At 36.6% G+C, this 16558-nt stretch overlaps 1 protein-coding gene across 5 annotated transcripts in view; it reads left to right on the top strand.

Moving 5' to 3' along the window:
- UNC5C (unc-5 netrin receptor C) overlaps positions 1–16558 on the top strand; it is a 370394-nt gene that overhangs the window by 244046 nt on the left and 109790 nt on the right. For all 5 annotated transcript variants that reach the window (XM_060779209.2, XM_060779211.2, XM_060779210.2 and 2 more), the window contains one exon: positions 4199–4342. In XM_060779209.2, coding sequence (XP_060635192.2) covers positions 4199–4342 — 144 coding nt within the window. The remainder of the gene's footprint in view (positions 1–4198; positions 4343–16558) is intronic.

Below are 16558 nucleotides of genomic sequence, written 5' to 3'. Positions count from 1 at the left end.
AGCAAATGCCTAACTATTGATAGACAGCACTATATGAAGTTTTAAGAATACCTATGGTTATGGAATCATAGAATTGGAAATAATCTTCTAGGCTCTATATCTAACTCCTTGCTTAACAATAAAGAAAACATCCTAGTAGGCCCAAACTTTGCTTGAAGGTTTTTAGTTGAGGAGAACCCACCATACATATGGGTACTAGTGTCAGAGTAATTCTGAAGCAGTTGGGAGCACCCGGAGCTGTTTGGAGTTTGTAAAATTATGAACCAGGCAAAAAACTATCAAGGTAAAACATTGTCTTGAACAAATAATCATAAACTGCAACCCCTGAGCATTAAAACAAAGTCCATTAGTTAACACGGTCATTCTTGGATTTATATGACTAGAGTCTTACTGCAGTTATTTTCAATGAATCAAAATGTTTTGCTGTTATTTTTCAAAGATTGCATATCCAAAAGTATGATAGCTGGGACCCTACGTTGATTGCATAACGCGGGTCTGAATTAATGAGGGGAACACATGCACGAGACAGTGCAGCGAGTGAGAGACACAGCTGGCTCAGAGTCATGGCAACATTGTTCACCAGAAATGGAGAGAGGCAACATTTCTACCCTGTTTACCATCTTCGTAAGCCGTTGTTTATCATTAGCATTAAATAAGTCTTATATTACTTCACCCTTATCCTCTCCCACCTGAATTAAATTACTTCACTGCTATCCTGTCAGACCTGCATCTCTCACTCTCTCCATTGTCTTGCACACATCTTCCCTTCATTCATTCTGAGCCGCGTTGCGCAACTAGCATAGCATAGGGTCCCAGCTATCATACTTTTGCTGCTAGGTCTGTGCAAACAGGTAAAGATTCACTTAGGCAGAACTACTACTCGAAATATAATCAAAATACAATCAAAATACACCGAATCTCTGTCTCACCTCCAAAATGTATTGTTCTTGTTCCAGTTTTGCTCCTCTTGGAATTGCAAAAACAAAACACATAAGTCTCCCCATCACATCAGTCCAGTTGTTATCACTCACATGGCAGTGGAATTCACTGCAGCTATGTTTCCCCCTCTCTAGCTACATCTGTAAAGAATATAAATACTTATTACATGCCCTTAGGAACCACCAAAAAGATTAGATGGCTTACATGTAGAGTTTGTTTTCTTTTTCTTCGTGGCACAATCCAATACAGGTCGACTCATAGATAAGTCCCACTGAAGTGGGTATAGGATTGAAAGCACACGGTGTAATGATATACAGATTAAATACAAAAAGGCTTACTCTCAGGAAATAGGAGTTAGTTCTTGATTCAAGAAACCCCTATTGTGCTCAACAGGACCTCTGCTGGTTTTTGGAAGGTCAGGCTGGTTCCACATAGGGAAAGACAACCCAGGTCAGGGTGGACTTTTGTCCCCCACCAGTCTGAAAAACCTACACTTTTGCCACTGGGTGTCTAGATGCCCTCCTGGAACCTTCTGGGAGGGTATGGATACACCCATATGCCCTCCCTCTAAACCCCTTAAAACATAAAATAACATACCTGGCCTCTAGTCACTCTTCTCCAGAGCTCTCCTGGTATGTCGAAATGACACACCAGGGGAAAGAGGGTGGGGCAAGGGCAATTTTTCTTCTACTGGCATATCATTTCTATGTACCAGGAGAGCTCCGGTGAAGAGGGAAAGGTGGCCAATTAAGCAGTTTTATTTTTAAATGGGTTTTAAAATGAGTTTGGGGGAGAGGTTTACAGCCCTCAGGGTTTTCCTAGCTGATTCATCCTGGAAAACACAAGAGAGGTGTGAAGATTGCCCCCTCAGAAGTCCCAGGACTTCCAAGAGGACAGTCCACACACGGCACATACTGGATTAGACTCAGGTCCTTAGGGAGACCTGGGTCTAATCCAGTACCTAATTAATTCGGGACTAAGCAGGATTTTCCTGTTTGTCCCAAATTAATTCCCTTTTACCTGAGGCGCCGTTTGAACACCTCAGGTAAAAGTGCACGAGCTCATGCATTTTGGGCCCTGGGTTGAGTCAAAGAGTGAAACAAAGATGTATAGATTCACAAGCTCTGTGTTATAAGTACACGTGGCATCAAATGTTCAAAACTTTGCATATGTTTGGAATGCAATGAAAAGAAATGGATTTGACCCTTTCTGGCTACCTTAGATAGAAACAGTCTCTGAATATCCTTCTCATCTCCCCTTCATCCCAGTTTTGCTGTGATCTCAATCCAGTTTTGCTCTGATCTCAATCCTGATTGGTAGACACAGTTAAAAAGAAAAGATATAAAGGCTCTTCCTGATGCATAGCCTTAAACGGGTGGATTTGCTTTAGAATCTTCTTAAAAGTACGCAGGCATGTAAAAGATCTAATTTACAAATTGGATTGGGAGGAACATCTTCCACCTTGCCAGGTTAAGGCTAAATTGTTTTCCTTATGTAGCTTCTGCCAATACTTTAAATTGATTAGTTTGTTTCCCCATGCTAGAAACTGGACAGAGGAAATCCCTTGACCTCTTGCTAGAATTCAGATAGAAGGCAAATAAAGGAAGGCATGCTGGCGACCCTCCCCTCCCCCCAACCAATATATAATCTCTCCCCATCTTGGTTTGTTCATTTCAGAGTTAAATACTAGTATGTGGAGTTCACAACAGTTCCTAATTTAATATGTGCAAAATGTCAAGGAAAATGAAACTAATAATATTAAAATAATAACAACCCTCTAAGTACGAAAAAGGTTTCAAATCAACACATTTCCCCAGCTACCAGTTTGAACAGTAGTATTCATGTATTTTAGGTTTTCTAATATTATACTGAGATTTTTGTTTGTTGTTGTTAATAGAATTGGCATACATCCTCCTCATAAGTGGCTGCATGCAACTGTAGGGAAACAATAATTAATTGCTGATAACCTCACTGAAACCTCTTTGAGACTGGAGGCAAAAATAAAGGATTTGGCTGATTTCAGCTGTAGAACACAAATAGCAATTAGGGATACTTGTGCTAACAATATGACCTTGCATAGGACAGGCAGAGAGGAAACAGCTGTGCAGAGATGAATTCAGTTTGCTGTCAGAGGATTGTAATTCATCTACATACACATCACAGACCTCTGTTCCGTTAGTTCAGACTGGAAAAATGGGCATAATATATAATCATTGTATTTGCCTGTCCAAACAGTGTAATTTAGATGCATTTTTAAAATATACATATATTTAATAATGAAAGTAGCATAAAGTTCTAGTAACATCACTTTGAAGTTACTGTGAGTCTACACACAGAATTTGGGTTGTTTTTTGGCAAAATGTATATGGGAGTAAATTTTAACCTCTTTTTAATGTTTTAGAGTTATCTAACATGAGGTGTAATGTAGAATTAATGCAATTTTACGCCACTTTAACTGCCATACCTCAACGCTATGGAATCCTGAGGTATCAACACTCTATAGCAGAGAAGGCTAAAGACCTTGTAAAACTTCAGCTTCCATGATTCCATAGTATTGAGCCAGAATGCAGTGGGACGTCTAAATAGAAATAAGATATGTTTTAGATTCTTGGGAGAAGTGCAGTTTCACATTTTCAAAAGATGCACAGAAAGTAAATACTTGACACTTTCTTAAGTTTTTCAACCCTAGACGCCCAGGGGATGCCCGGATGATTTGATGTTTTATCATCTTTGTGGGAGGCTTCTCTCATGTCCCCACAAACCTCAAATTATCCGGGCGTCCCCTGGGCAACGTCCTTGCAGACAGCCAGTTTTCTCACACCAGAAGTGACTTGCAGTTTCTCAAGTCGCTCCTGACACGACAAAAACAAAAAAACAAAAACAAAACCTAGACACAAGGAATAGGTGTGAGGAGACAGGGACTTTGAGCAAAATATACTAAAAGTCAAGGCTGTGAATATTTACACTGGTGTAGTAAATTCAGGCCCCTCACAGGATAAATAGAAGTGTCATGCCAAAGAGGAATAATTCCCCTTCCTCCCTAGTCATTTCATGGATCCCCTGTTCTTTTATTATCCACATGTGTTGTGTTATATGAATCATTGACATTTGATGCATGAGATCAGACTTGTAGTCTTGCTGAAGTTACAGGACTCAATTACTCTTGCAAGTCTTCTGATTTTTATTTATTGCATTTGACATTGGCATGGCTTCTCCAAGTTCTGAAATAAACATGAAAGTATTGGTTGTGTTTTTGTAGGACTGATTGTCCGAGAAGTAAGCATTGAGATTTCACGCCAGCAAGTTGAAGAACTCTTTGGCCCTGAAGATTACTGGTGTCAGTGTGTTGCCTGGAGCTCAGCTGGCACTACTAAGAGCAGAAAAGCTTATGTTCGTATTGCATGTAAGTATTTTATTTTAGTATATTTTTATGATATCTGCATGACTCTTACTCTGTTTGAATAATAATCTGCCACCAAAGTCAGCAGTACCAAATATCAGTGCTTACCTTTGAATATGACTTCTTGGAGTTTTGTATCACAAGGATAATGTTGTGCAAGCACTCTTTGCATACTTCTTCAGCCATGTAGAGATCTGTACTGGTTAACCTTAACCCAGAATTTCATGCTTAGTCTGTTTCCTAAATTGTGTATATCCTCAACAATGAGAAAGTGTGAAAGAAAATTGATTGTATCAAATGGACTTATTTTAAACATGTTTACCCTGCTCCAATATATCTTTTTTTCTCTTGAAGATTCCTTCAGAAGCTGTACAGTCATGTACTGAGGTTAAGAAAAAAAGGCTACTTGTGGAGTTTTTTTGCTGTATTATTTGATTTTTTAAAATGGTTTCTGAAGTAGTTATGAGAAGTAAAGGTTGTTAGTAGCAGAATCTTATTATAATTGTTCCATTAAATGTACCAAGTAATTTGAGCAATAATAATAATAATAATAATAATAATAATAACTCCTGGTGCCTAAGTGTCATTCCGCTTAAACTCCAGTTCAGTTCAGAAATTAAGGCTTCTTAGTAAGGTGGATGTTGAAAATCTAGATGAAACTCCACATTGTACTACTTTTATTATTCACAAGATTGGCTCTGTCATTAGGCAGAGTGAGCCAGTTACCTCTGAAACTGGAGGATGAGTCAATAGCAGTATCCTTCCTGCTACCATTCACCCTGACTTCATATAGCTATCCTTGCCCAGTATCTTAAGTTTGCTTACCAACTTCAGTTCAGATGCACTTGCTGTTGTTGACAGTGTAGTGAAATTAGATTTCATATCAGCTTATCTGTGTAGGCCACTGGTTCTCAAACTGGCTGGGATTTCTGGGAGTTGGAGGCCAAAAACATCTGGGGACCCTAAGTTGAGAAACATTGATGTAGATCAATGTTTCTCAACCTTTGGTCCTCCAGGTGTTTTGGACTTCAGCTCTCACAATTCTTTACAGCTGGTAAATTGGCTGGGATTTCTGGGAGTTGAAGCCCAACATAACTAGAGGACCAATAGATTGAGAACTACTGGTGTAGAGAAATGGAACCGGAGGAAATGCCATCTTATTCATTTATTTTACTTATTTTTTATTTTATTTTTTAATTTATACATATGCCACCTTTCTCCCATACTCAAAGGGACCCCAAGTGGTTTCCAAAAATAAATCTTATGTCCTTCAGGCAACAAATTGTCTTGGATAGGCCTTAATAGAACCTTGTCATTATTGCCTATCAAAAACAGATTGCTGTATAAACATAGCTATAACCGGAGCTTGTGATAGCAATGCATTAATTTAGCTTCATCTAGCTTAAAAACATACCCTCTCCATCTGTCCCAGTTTGGTTTTTTCAACTGTTTTTAAAGTGTCCCAGTTTCCGTGTCCTCTTATCACTTTCTCTCTTTACCCTTAACTTACTTTAATTGTTGCAAACTGAGCTCTTAAGTTCAAAAGAAGTTTGGGGAGTGGAGAGGACAGAGTCTTACTGTTTCCTGAAGACTCTGGTAAATACAAACTGCTGCAGCATCTCCTGTCTTATGTGTTTCTACTCATCAATATTTCTTTCCAATCTTGACCACAACTAAAGCAGCTCGGTAACATGTGCTCCAATTCTTTTCTATGAAAATGTGAAAAGCATGGGAAAATTAATTTTGGATAACTTCTTAATGCAAACTGGGAAATTTTGGAAGTTGTAATCCAAAAACGTAACTTTTCAGACTCTGGCTACTATTACTATTGCCTTTCAGGTGCATTACTTAGCTTTTCTGTATTCATTTTCTAAATGTCTCTAACAGAAACCTGTGATAATTGGTTGGATTCTGAAGTCCATTGTTAGTATTTCTTTGGGCACTGCAGAAGAAATTGAAGTAAATTGGGTTTTTTCCTCTCAAACTTCACAATTCAAAGTTGGATATTTATTTCTCTTGACAGACACTTGAACTTAAGAGCTGTACCATGTGGATCCATTAATCTGTCAAATCTGAAGTGCACTGCTAGTAATGGCCTTTAATCCAGAGAAATTGTCTGCAGTCAAACAAACAGTTATTTTACCTAAATAAACCTTTTGACAGGATAAATGGAATCTCATGGTGGTAGATGAGATCTGTGTAACTATTCCATTTCACTTTTTACCAGTATGAATAGAGAATATATGTGGCTAAGTTTGCCTTAATTAAAGAGGGAATAAAGTATTTAATGCTATATTTACCTGATTGACATTCATAATAATAATGAATTCTTTCTTCTGCTTTCATATCTATACTTCACTGCTTTCTTAAAAGAACTCAGGGTGAGCAATTCTTAGAAACACAGCTATCTAACTTTATTATACAAATATTTAATTTTCATTAATCTCAAAAGCGAGGTGTTTCCTAATGCAGTATTTACTTTGCAGATTCTCATTCCAGCCATATGTAGACTGAAATGAGTTTACCCTGACTTACAGTGGAAGCAAGACACATTGAGGCAGGGGTTTTTGTTTTGTTTTGTTTTGTACATTTTTGAGAACATTTTTATCTTAGTCAAACCAGATCAGAAAAGCATTTGGTGAATGCCCACTAGAAGCCAGCCTACCAGGTTAATGAAATATTTCATTTTGAGTAAAAATGAATTTGTCTGTCTATCTATCTAGCTATCTAGCTATCTAGCTATCTAGCTATCTAGCTATCTAGCTATCTAGCTATCTATCTAAAAATGCTCTGTGCATAATGAGTACCTTGAAAACAAAAGAACTAATGAATGAAATCACACCACATTTGGCAAAAAAAACCCGTCTCACAACACAAGGAGTGACCATCAGTCAAAAAATTATGATTTTGTCATTTGGGAATTGTAGTTGCTGGGATTTATAGTTTACCTACAATCAAAGAGCATTCTGAATTCCATCAACGATGGAATTGAACCAAACTTGGCACACAGAAATCCCATGACCAACAGAAAATACTGGAAGGGCATTGACCTTGAGTTTGGAAGTTGTAGTTCACCTACATCCAGAGAACAATGTGGACTCAAACAATGATGGATCTGGATCAAACTTGGCACAAGCACTCAATATGCCCAAGATGGCATTTGGGGGAAATAGACCTTGACATTTGGGAGTTGTAGTCACTGGGATTCACAGTTCACCTACAATCAAAGAGCAATCTGAACTCCACGAACGACAGAATTGGGGCAAACTTCCCACACAGAGCCATCCAGCCATAGATATAGATATAGGTAGATAGATATGATTCACACACAGAGAGATATAGTATCATAGATTTGAAAGGGACCCTTAAAGAAGGACAATGATATCTTGCATGTCTCAGGGTGGGCAAAACAGAAACTCTCCACATCAACACTGACAAAGAAACAGCAAGAAATACTGTTTACCCATAAGCATAAAGAAACTACATATATAAGAAACCAACACTTCCTCGTTACTCTATTTTTCAGATCAACAGACTGGGCCACAGCAACGCGTGGCAGGGGACAGCTGGTTCCTCAATAAAAATGTTTTACTGGGATGCATACATTTTCCATAAAATACTATAGAAACTATTGGAATACTTCAAGTAGGAGACTTTAAATAGAAAATGACAATGATATCTGATATTTCTGTTATTTTTACTCTGTTTTCCATTTGTGATTTTTGTTTAAATTCATTGATCAAATTTTGCTTGGTTGGTGCATTGGCTTTTTCGCTGTCTCTTGAGTCTTTCTCAGTCATAATTTCATGGCACCAGCAGGAAAAAAATAAGTTTAGTTAATGGTGAATACTACTTACAGTAAATTCTGGTGCATTTTCCCTTAGTTAAGTCTCTAGTTTAAAACTACAAATGTTACAGATGCTTAATAGCCCTTCTGCATTTTTAAAGAAAATATTTTCTTTGAACCCACACTAATAATTAGCAATTAAACTGATGGGTTGGATTTGGCAGCTGCTTGCTGGCAATTGCCATTTAAAGTTGTGTAAATGTTTTAGACAGTGAAAACACAAACAAACAACTTTTGCTGTTCAGCATAAAAGGGAGATTGACTGTCCAGTTACAGTGACTTGCAGTCCAGTTGTGTTCCCATTTTGTGGAGGTAAACACTATAAATATCATATCTATTTTAATAATTTATTGAATGTTTTTATTATTTCCCCAAACACAAGGGCTAACTAGCAGATGCATGACAAACAAAATTATGTAGGTATCAGACTCATTTTAAAATTATTTTTCCTGCTTGGAAAATAAAATTTTCTGTACAAAACAAACACATGTCAATTTTGCTTAAAATAGTCCTGAGTTGTGAAATAGTCTTCAGTGCAGTGGAAGAAAATTACATGTTTCTTTCTTCAAGGAGAGCTACAAGTAAGAATTACATCTGTAAATTTTAGAGAGTCACTGCCACCCTGAGCCCCCACCCCCCAGAGGTGAGAAGGGCGGGATATAAATATAGGAAATAAATAATAAATAAATCAGAATTGAGAATACTAATCTGTATAGGCCAATGGTCTAGCTCAGAATAAGAGCTGCTTCTGTTTCACTGAACAGCAAATACGAAAATGATTAAAAATGGCAGTAGCCAGAAATTGTTGTGCCAGTGTAAAGCATACAGTATTAGTCAGTCTACAAACTGAAAACTTGGAGGAAATGACTATGCAATTCTGAAGTGTGATGTTAGTACAACTTTAATGTTTGGAAATGTGAATCTCCATTATCTGCATTGGAGTGCTTGGGAAGGTCTGCTTCATGGACTTTGGCTTGCACAGCTATCTGCCATAATGCAGGTGGAATGGACCTCAGGGAAAATTCTCATCTTTGGGAAATGCCATTTTTGAGTTTATTAGATGTTTAGTTCAACCATTAACTAAATTAAATATATAAATTGATGCAGTAAATGAAGCATTCAGATACCTGGCTCAAGTGAGTAATGGTTTCAGTGTGTGGCCTTAGGCAGGTTCCCCCACCTAATGTGATCCATGTTTATTAAGAAGCTTGTGACGCATTTGGGGTTTGGAAAAGTACATTTTCAGATAACAACCAGACCAGTTTCTATGACTTGCAGTCAAAATGTCATGTATCAGAGATATATTGGCAGTAAAGAAGAAAATATTGCATAAAAACTTAAATCTAGAGTTGCATCAGCACTTGCTAGCATGACAAAAAAGTTTTACTCATCCTTTTTTTGCTTTTAACTCTGGTTCCATGCAAACACCTATTTCAAAATATTTCTCTTCCCCACAGAACAAATTTTCAGGATATTCAAAAGACCAAGGAAGGAAGGCAAGACCACTTTTCTTTGGTTATGATGACTAATGGAAAGAATGTTGAAAAATATTCAAAAATGCTTGAAAAACATGTTTCTCAAGGTTTTGGAAACTATGAGATGCTGAATCCTGGATTTCATAGAATCATAGAATCATAGAATCATAGAATCAAAGAGTTGGAAGAGACCTCATGGGCCATCCAGTCCAACCCCCTGCCAAGAAGCAGGAATATTGCATTCAAATCACCCCTGACAGATGGCCATCCAGCCTCTGTTTAAAAGCTTCCAAAGAAGGAGCCTCCACCACACTCCGGGGCAGAGAGTTCCACTGCTGAACGGCTCTCACAGTCAGGAAGTTCTTCCTAATGTTCAGATGGAATCTCCTTTCTTGTAGTTTGAAGCCATTGTTCCGTGTCCTAGTCTCCAAGGAAGCAGAAAACAAGCTAGCTCCCTCCTCCCTGTGGGTTCCTCTCACATATTTATACATGGCTATCATATCTCCTCTCAGCCTTCTCTTCTTCAGGCTAAACATGCCCAGTTCCCTAAGCCGCTCCTCATAGGGCTTGTTCTCCAGACCCTTGATCATTTTAGTCGCCCTCCTCTGGACACATTCCAGCTTGTCAATATCTCTCTTGAATTGTGGTGCCCAGAATTGGACACAATATTCCAGATGTGGTCTAACCAAAGCAGAATAGAGGGGGCCAAAGCAGAATAGAGGGGTAATTTATTCTGCACAACATTACCTGCATTTTTTCACACCAAAAAAAATGTTTCCTACATTAAAATGTTTTCTATTCTCTGCATTTTCTCACACCAAAAAATTGTTTCCCACATTAAAATGTTTTCTATGTAAAAAAAAAAAGAGTTTTTTTTTTCATTGACACACCATTTTATGTGCAGGAAACAATTTTTTTTTTTGTACAAAAGGTAATATTCTGTGCAAAATTAGTTTTCCCAGTTTTGAAAATTCTATTTGCTGTGCAAAAATGTAGTGTGAGAATTTTGCAGAGATAAATATTGTCTGTAAATAAACTTCAAAACTGTGTTGTTGTTGAAGAAAATTTCTGCACTTATTTGTCACATCCTCAGGGAGTGAAATTACTGAAAAATTGTATCCCTACTCCTCACAGAAGTAGTTCAGTCCTGACTAGTGAATAGAACTATATGAAGAAAGCCAGTATTTCTCAATGTATAAAGTGAATGTTTTATTTTTCAAGAGCTGCCACATACCCCTTAGTCTTTTTGCCCCAGAATAACACTACAGAAATTAATGGAACTGCTTTAGAGCATATCAGATGGAGAGCGCAGTTAATATTGTGTGCAGCACAAAGAAGTGAGAGGGGGAAAGCACACTCCTCTTGTTCTCTATCTCATAAGTTGAGATTTTTCATTTTTAATAAGTGCATTAAATGAAGGCAGTTATAGTTGCTGAGAGGAAAGAAAAGCATAAAGGACTCGGCTTGCATCCATTGCTTCTCTTAATGGCCAGTTCTAGCCATTTCTACACAAGTTGCACTGTGCCACTACAACATAATTAGTGCTTTGCAGCAGATGTAGAAGAAAGAGTCACTTTCCTCTCCATTTTAAACCACCATAATGTCTATTTCTTGAGTTGATACAATTAATGTGTATTCTTTAATGGAGACTTTTTCCAGTCTCCATTAAGTCACCTACTCACATTCCTTCAACATCCCTTTTCTACCATAAATCTTACAGAACTAGGAAAATCTAATCTGAACATATGAAGGGAAATACTCAATTGAACATAAATGTATATTTGTTTTAAAAATTACAGGGCTAGGCAGAAAATATATAACAATGCAATCAGTTAAAATGTAGAATTTGTCACAACATAAATGGGGTGGAAAGTAACAAGGGTCTCAAATATTTATGTGAGGTATTAATAAGATGCCTACTCCTCAGGAGTTGTTCCTTAGATCCAGGCATTGAAGATAATGTGCCATGGGAGATTGTATGTATGTAACCTGCAGAGGTTGTTACATTGATTACGAAGCTTCTAGGTTCTGGAGAGAGACACATCAACAATTTCATTGTACCGGCATTGCTGTGACTGTTAGAAATCCACAAAGACATTGGTTGATTATTGTAATATTCCTATTATAAACTCCAACACGAGCTCTCAGATGTGATACACAATTTAAAGTAATTCAAAATGTGTACAATAAAAGATAATTCAAACAGATGAAATACATAGCGGATTGAAACAGGTTAAAGCCATGGGTATGTGCAGATTTGACTGAAATAATCAGGCCCCAAAGACCTCCCCCATATCCCCACACAATCTATTTCTTCCACTGATGGGGTATGTAGGAGGGCCCTTGCAGTAAATGTCAGTCTACAGAGAGACATATAGAAGCAAAGACTGGTCTTCAAACACAAAGGTCAAAAATTATTTAGGACCTAAAATGTTAATAATAACTGCTTGAAGTGCTTCAGACCTGGAGCATATTGTAGCCAGTGGCAATTAGAGGAGAAAATCCTGGCCATATCTATTTTTTAAAATTAACCCATATTTCAGTAACATCTTTAGCCAGATTATTCTTATTCTTTACAGATTATTCTGTGTCTTTTAAAGAATTAATTTAAGAACTAATTTAGGCTGAAAAATGCGGTATAGAAATAAAGCAAATAAATAAATAATAAATAAACTATTCTTTAGAAAGAGGCAAAATCTTCTTGTAGGTGTCTGTGCAAGTGTCAGTGGAAGCAAAAGAAGTTGGATTTTATGGCTCATTGTTTTTGCCCTTTTTCCACATCTTAGTTTATTATGCTTTTCATACAGAACTACACAACTATACTGTATGTACATTCCCCATAGATTATATTTGTTCAAGTTTCAATCCCTTCTTCACTTCAAATATTAAAAGCAAATGTTTTTTGGGTTGTGAAAATGAGCAACATAATTTTAGAATTCTGTCAAATAAATAGTGCTTTTGAAATACCTTGAAGATAGATAAATACATCTTTATGGATCATCTAGAAAGCAAATGAAGAATAACTCAATAAATGCCTTTTAAAGGAAGAATTCAATATCACCTAATGATTTGTTGTTACTGGACTTGATTTAAAAGCATCTTTTTCAGTAGAGTTATCTGAAAAATCTCACTTTTCCACAAGTTTGTTTTAATAAAAAAGAAATTCTAATAGTAGCTTCCACTCATAGATAGTACACTTTTCACAGATAGGATGAATGTGGTAGTGAAAAGCACAGAGGTTTTCTGATTGATTAGCCCTCTGTTCATGGAAAAGGCATTTATATATAAAAAAAACCCGAAAGCCAAAAATAACAATTACACATTCATTATTAACAGTCACTGTTCTGCTGATGTTTTTCTTTTAGAGTCCGATGCTCATACATTATGGTTTCTGAAGTTTATTTTCACATCCACATCTTAAATAATGGTGACAGTGCCGATAAGACAAAACACGATGAATAGACAAAATATTGTGTTGCGGCATAGTAAAGGACTATAGCATCATCAGTGAGATAAAATTAGTGGAGAGGATGAAGTCTAATATGACTTCTGAACTCCCTGCGTTCTGAAAGTTGTAAGAAGTGTCCAGGAATACATATAAAGGCACCCATGTACAATGTAATGGATAGTTGATCATGGAGTACTGTTGCACAATAATCATGCCTAAGTTGTAGGAGTTATTTACTATCTGTCATGAAAGCAGAGTTGTCAAAATTCAGTTATCTCTTGCTTGCAACCAAAGACCTATTTTCAGTTATTAGACCCAACTGGAGTAGCTATCCACAATCAAAAGGCCCTTTGGTAGAGTCAACACTTTCATATATTCCCTTGTATAAGTGAGTCTGTTCCCATTGGAATAAACAATTAGAAATGTTCCCATTCTTGAGAAAACAAAAGAGGAACTGTCAATATCTCAAGATACTTCATTTTTAAAGAGTCAACCACCACAATATTTTATCAACAGAAGGAATAAAACAAATATTTGAAAAACAATATTTGGGTTACACACACACACCCCACCCCATATTATTCTTGTTTTGCATAAGATATGTTTTCTGCAAAACTTGAAATAAAAGCTCAAAAATTGGAAAAAAATAGAAAATGCTCAGGGTAATCTACCCTGACATGAAGAAAAGTCTTCTTGCATGCAACAATGTTACTGCTGAGTATTTACATTTCAAAACGAAAACTCCAGTAGAGATTAAAACTGCTTTTTACAGGATGTTGTTCTTTGAGCTGTCAAATGTTTGTCACCAAAGCAGTACATTAAACATGCTATTATCTGGATCTGGAAATTGTTCCATTCTTGCTAACCACTCAGAACAGTCAGTACTACCTGGTTTTGTTTTTTACAGCGAGTTTGGACAGCTTTGTGACTGTTGCTACTGGACAGCTTCCCATCTTCAATTGTAGTCCTTCCCCTTAAAACTACATTTTATAAGAACCATGGGGCTACCACTCAAACTTTTAAAATAAACACTATCAGAACAGATGAGTTAGGAATTCTCACACTGTCAGCATCTGTAGGAATTGAATAGAAGTAAAAACATGTTGTATATTAATATACCACTGAATCAACTGTCAAAAATATTGAGTGCTCTGGGTTCCAGGTAATGCTATCAGATTCTGCTGAAAATGCCTGTTTCTAATTTGCTTTCAACATACATACAGGGTTGGTTCTTAACATCTTTCCCCTTTGAGTCAGATGGTTGTAAGTTGAAAATCTTGTTATCTATTATTTTAATTATTTATATAGATTGTATAGAATGTTTACTCAAAACCAAATGAATTAACAAGAAGTCTTCAGTTAATATGGAGTGTCTTATTTAACCCAAGTTATATCTTTGCTGAGTTATGAATATTTATTTAGCCTCTGCAGTGTTTCTTCAGTCTGAATTTGACATACTTGATAAATCACAGAAGTAAGGTATTTCTTTTTAAATATCTGGTCATGACGTTGTCTCTGTTGAGCTGTATGATTACAGCTAAAGATACCAGTAGAGAATGATCAATTCAGTGAACTGAAGCAATGACAGCACACTTTTTTCCCTCAAGAGAACATTAAAGAGGGGGGGGGGGGTGAATAGAAAGCTGGGAAGGATTCATGATCTTATCTGAAGGTATGGGCTTAATAATAAACTCTACCACAAAGATTTACCTTCAGGTATAGACTTTGTATTTGATGATTCTCTGTCTGTTAGCAAATTCCAATTTATGCAACTTATCTTAACTAGGAAGAATTTGGAAAATATTGTACAATTACCTTGGAAACAACTGAGCAATTTATTTAACATGAATAATGGAACCTAAATACATTTTGTCTCCATAATGAGGTTTCCATTAAAAATGAAAATAGAATCTCTGCTTATTTGAAAATAAACAAGATGGTACTGGAAGAAATATCAAGCAATAGAGCTGTCGTTAGAATTTTACCCTTTGAATTTCCATCATAGGGTTGCACAGGTAAAGATTAGGAATTCAAGGTCTAAGGTCTTATAAGACAAACACAAAAACAAAATGTTTTAAAGTTATTTTATTACTGTTGTTGCAGTTTTTAGAACATGGTTCTTTGCTTCCACATTTTTAGGGATCATTAAATTTTGTTGGATTCTTTTTTAAAAGTCTGTATAGCATAAATCCTCAGTCTATGGTACAAAACCCACTCTTTAATCATGTTACTACCTCAGTACCTAAAACAGCCTGACTCCAAAGCACATTGCTCAAAAAAAGCTATGTATTGCTGTTACCCATGGTTTTGTCATCGTCATTGTATACGTAACAGTCATTTCTGACTTAAGGTCCTATGACAATCCTATCACAGGGTTTTCTGGTGCTGAAAGTGTGTGATTTGCCCAACATCGCCCAGTGAGTTTCCATGGCCAAGCAAGTTATTTTTTACAACACCAGAGTCATAATCTACTACTCAAACTGTTATAACACAATGTTAGCCTCAGACCTTTGCAAACTCAGCAAGAGGCAGGAGAACATTTGACCATGAGATGTTCTTCTATCACTATCCAGAATAACCATTTCCCTAAAACAAAATAGTAGCAGTTCTATCCCTCACTAAATTATAGCTACTAGGTAATTTAGTGTTACTTTCATATTTGGAAGGGCAGAGAAAGAACTATTACTTCTTCACTTCATTTTATTTCTTGGTGATAAGTTATGTCAAGGTTTGCAAAAAGGTAAGAGGAGTATTTATGGGGGAAACTAGTTCCTTCCTAGCCTTTCTCCTTTGATTTCTTTAGTGTATCAACTACAGACAGCCCTCAATTTATAAATGGTTCAAAATTACAAACAGGAGTGAGATGACAGGAAGTAAGAGAAATCTACCTCTAGGAAGGGAAATTCACTCCTGAAAGAGTTATCATGGGGGAAAAGTGTCTCAACTGGAGCCTTATCACCCATCCTTGTTTCCACAACCATTCACATTTTTTTTTCATAATCCAATAATCACAAAATGAAATCTTCTGAACAGGGGCACAGACAGCACAACGAACTCTACAGGGCAGTTCACTCTCCTGTGTGGTATCCAAAGCTCACTCGCTTGTGCTCTCTCTCTCTCTCGCTCTCTCTCTCTCACACACACACACACAATATATATATATTGGACGGAGTTACACTTAAAAATGTACCTGTTCCAACTTACATACAAATTCAACTTCATAACACCTATCATGTTCATAACTTGGGACTGCCTGTATATAACATACCAACAATAAAAGTTTATATAAATAATGTCTATATGTTTATAAATATTACAGAAGATTACAGTTTGGTGAGATGCATATGCATCTACCCACACTTTAATTTTAATCATATGAGGCTGTGCATATTGGAGCCATACCTTTTTCTTAACATGAAGAATATTGTTTTCTGAAAGTTAGACCTCTG

The sequence above is a fragment of the Anolis sagrei genome, chromosome 5 (genome assembly GCF_037176765.1).
Source record: "Anolis sagrei isolate rAnoSag1 chromosome 5, rAnoSag1.mat, whole genome shotgun sequence".
NCBI lineage: Eukaryota > Metazoa > Chordata > Lepidosauria > Squamata > Dactyloidae > Anolis > Anolis sagrei.
The sequence above is the reverse complement of the archived record's forward strand: the minus strand, read 5'-3'. Positions and strand labels throughout refer to the sequence as shown.